We start from the raw sequence: 3,986 nt of genomic DNA, 5'->3' as shown, positions 1-3,986 counted from the left end.
TTGAAGATAAGTAGAGATGACTAGGATAATGTCACTTCTTTATGTGTAATTGCCTTAGAATTGTTGTCCAAGTCGCCACTAATTAGTTTGTCTAAGGCAAGAGTCATTTAAGTGTTACTCTTATTTGAACCAATAATTAATCAATTACCCACATAATTAAGAGTTGTCTCAAATTACTTAAAATACTACTTATTTTTAATACACCTTATACATCATACTATAATGGTCATATGGTACCTTGTAGGTACTAGTCCATAAATACCGGATATTATCGTTCGGACCGTATTTTATCCCAAATCGACAACCTTCAACGAAACTTATTTTCTTTTATTCGTGTACCCTTAATCATTCATGGCACTTACTTATCGCTTATTATAAATAGCATAAATACGTTAACCTCAAGATAATCTCATCCCCGAGTCTACGTCGATTAACTGAAGACGAAACTTTAACGTACGAAAATGCGAGATGTAACAATATGTGATTGGTTAAACCATAACATTTGAACACTTGGCAACATTTGATTGATCCTCGTGTTTGACTTGGCATGCTACATCACTTATACACATGGCATGATTTTAGTAGTCCTTGTGTGCCATCTCATTTGACACGCGGTATATGAACTTTAGGTTAATGGAGTGGGCTCATCAATTGAGGACCAACTCAATGGACTAACCCAAATGAAGTTCAACATTTATTTAAATCCATATCTTAAACTTAAATAATCTAATATAGACTTGTGCCAATATTTTACGAATTTAAGAATCAAGTCCAAATTTTGTATGGACTAACTTTAATAAAATTCACGTGTCTACAACAAGGAACACATTTTGGATTTTACATGTTGACAAAATCCCAACAAAATTTCTCACAACCACAAGACCAGTGTGTTCAACAAGGGCATATAGGTCATTTCAGGGCATGGCAAATTTGCCTACATAAGCTGGGCATCCAAGGGAAATACTGCTTTTTAAAACCACAACATAGAGGTGTTAAACCACCTTCTTCATATTGCTTTCATTAGCAAGTTTGAAGGCAAAGAAAGAAAAAAGCTAAATTATGCGAACTCCACGTTCCCTTTTCATCATCTTCTTCTTCTACTTCGTCGCCTTCCACCTTCATCGCCGCCTTCTCAACACTGTCGCCACTGCTCCCTTGCCGGCCAGCAACAGCCCTATCACCAGTAACTCCGATTTTATCCGTTCGAGTTGTCAAACTACACAATATCCTGACACATGCTATAACTCTCTCTGTAGCTACGCCAGCATTGTCCAACAGGACTCTGCTCGGTTGGCTCTTGTAGCCATCGGAGTTAGTCTAGACAAAGCCAAATTTGTCGTGGCATACCTTTCCAACCTCTCCCGTGAAGCGGAGTACGGGGCCCAGCCACGAACCGGGGCTGCTCTACACAACTGCTTCTCTGTGTTCAGAGATTTCGTGGACCAAATACGCGACTCGCTAAATCAAATGAGGACGCTCGGGGGCTCGGGCGAGTCGTTGAGGTTCCAGATTAGCAACGTTCAAACATGGATGAGCGCCGCCTTAACGAATGAAGAAACGTGTACGGACGGATTTGAAGATGTTCCTAATGGACCCTTGAAGATGGACGTCTCTGATCGTGCTGCTTAGGTGAAGGAGGTGACCAGCAACGCTTTGGCTTTGATAAATAGTTATGCTAATAAAATGTCATAGATGCCGGTGAGCATTAGCATAATTGGTAAAGTTACTGCATGTAACTAGAAGGTCAAGAGTTCGAGTAGCGGAAACAGCCTCTTTCAGAAATGCAAAGTAAAACTGCGTACAATAGACCCATGTCATCTGGCTCTTCTCCGGAATTGGCGCATAACGGAAGCTTAATGACCGGGCCGGGCTACTGAGCATTAGGAAAAAATATTAGTTCAAGCTTTTAGACTATTATCAAAGTGTGAAATTATTTTTCGCAGTACTTTTAGGGGGGGAAAGGAACAAATTAATGAAAAAATAAATTGATGGGGCGACTTTATTTGGTTTCATTTCGTTTTCTGGGCCTCCTATATCAAACAAAAGTATTTTTGGTTCTAACTTTTCTTCCCCTTTGCTTTTTGTTTTTTCCTTTCCCATAGTTCTTTATAATGTCTTCCTGTGAGGTTTTAGGTTTAAGAGGGTGTTTGGCTAAGCTTATAAGCTGGTAAAACTGTCTTATACGCACTTTTTGGCTTATCTACGCGTTTGGTAAAATTAAAAGTGCTTATAAGTTAAGTGCTTATAAGCCAAAAGCCATAAGTTGGTCTCTCCCAACTTATCAAATTTTAGCTTATAAGCACTTTAGGTTTGACCAACACATTTACTATTCTATCCCTAAAATACTTCTTTTTAAAACAAAACTCTTCGTATAGTTTAACTCTTCAAAACCCATAAACAGACGTTGCCTTTCAGCCATGCCTCTATAAACAGACGTTGCCTTCTAGCCATGCCTCTGCAACAGTAGAGGGGTTGATCTTATTGCTTCCTCTACAATGAATATTTTAATCTTATTTATTACAAACAATACATATTAAGTGCTTATTTCTTCTCTACAAGCATTTTGTGCATTATTTAAGGTTCTCTTCTTAACTTTTGTTAATTTATACTCCACCTCTTCTAATTTATGATTGTATACTTATCATAACATAAATTATATTTATAAAAAAGATATTATCGAATTATTTTTATAATTAAAATAACATGATAAATAGGTAGAATCTATGTAGAATCTAAAATTTTGAAGAAAATAACGTTTTTAGTAGTGTAAATTGTTATGGGGTCATTAAGTCATTTTAACATAAAAAGAGTTTATCAGCACTTTTTAAGCAATCAGTTTCAGCTGCTTATTATTAATTTCAGCACTTTTATCCAAACACGTAACTGCCTATTTTTTAACCAGCTTCAACACTTAAAAGTGTTTCAGCACCTAATGCTTATCAGTTACTCTAAATCATCAGCTAAGCCAACGGGCTCTAAGTCATTTTAGGAATTTTGAATTCGGTTATTCATGCACAAGAAGTGACCTTATTTGTGGCACATAAGAGGAGTGACGAAATTGCTCTCTCCTTCAAGTGTAGTACCCCGTTTTAATTTACGTGATATATTTGATTTCATACAAAGTTTAAGAAAAAATTAGAGTTTTTAAAACTTGTTATTCTAACTGTATACATTTTTGTATGGCTTATAGAACTTATTAAACTTGTGATCTTAAACATGGAGCATAATATTTGTGCGTCTATAAAAACTTCTCAGTATTAATTTAATTATTTTTAAATATAAAAATATAGTATAATTCTTTTTGTAATGAATTATTAAGAAATAATATTACGTAAACCGAAACGGAAAGGGTACTAAATAATATAGTTTATTACCTTTTTTACTTTCTTGTCTCTAATTTCTGATTGTGTAGTTAGTGTAAGTTGACTTGGATGAGGATTTTGGATGATGGCAGAGACCTAAATTCGGTTGAATTCCCAGATTGTGTAGTCCACGTTACTTTATCTAATCTAGTGTATTTGCAGCACTAGTTTATGAGTAGCTTTATGTGAATATGAATGAACGTAGGGGCACCTGTTTTGCATCTATTTATATAATATCTTCAATAATGTAATAGTGAAACGAGGATGGTGCATGAAATTGGTTATCATCTACTAAATGAATAAATAAAATTAAAAACGAAAAAATGTGCTAATGAAACTTCGCTTATGGAACTTATGTAGTTTGTAATTGTGATAGAACTTCTTCTATCAAATTTAAGATCCTCTTTGTATTTAGTCGTATACTGTTAAATGTTAATCTACTCTTACACTTCATAACTTACATATGGGTTAAGGTTCAAATAAATTAGATATAAGTTCGCACCATCATTTCTCAATTCTTCATGGTGTTAACAGCTATGGCTCATGGTGTTGTGTTCCTGGAATTATACTTTGACAGTACAGGGACAATCAAGCCTCTAATTAGCGATATGGCAAGAACATAAA

The 3,986-nt window shown here is 35.2% G+C and overlaps 1 protein-coding gene across 1 annotated transcript; it reads left to right on the top strand.

Annotated features, from left to right (window-relative positions):
• Positions 979-1,997, top strand: LOC109230405 (21 kDa protein-like). The gene has a single exon (XM_019395917.1). The coding sequence runs from the start codon at positions 1,060-1,062 to the stop codon at positions 1,627-1,629; it is 570 nt and encodes a 189-aa protein (XP_019251462.1). The 5' UTR covers positions 979-1,059; the 3' UTR covers positions 1,630-1,997.

Source organism: Nicotiana attenuata, chromosome 7 (genome assembly GCF_001879085.1).
Source record: "Nicotiana attenuata strain UT chromosome 7, NIATTr2, whole genome shotgun sequence".
Lineage (NCBI taxonomy): Eukaryota > Viridiplantae > Streptophyta > Magnoliopsida > Solanales > Solanaceae > Nicotiana > Nicotiana attenuata.
The sequence above is the reverse complement of the archived record's forward strand: the minus strand, read 5'-3'. Positions and strand labels throughout refer to the sequence as shown.

Bases quoted from the DNA above. Each gene is read 5' to 3' on its own strand.
- LOC109230405 (XM_019395917.1), top strand. From the start codon at position 1,060: ATGCGAACTCCACGTTCCCTTTTCATCATCTTCTTCTTCTACTTCGTC.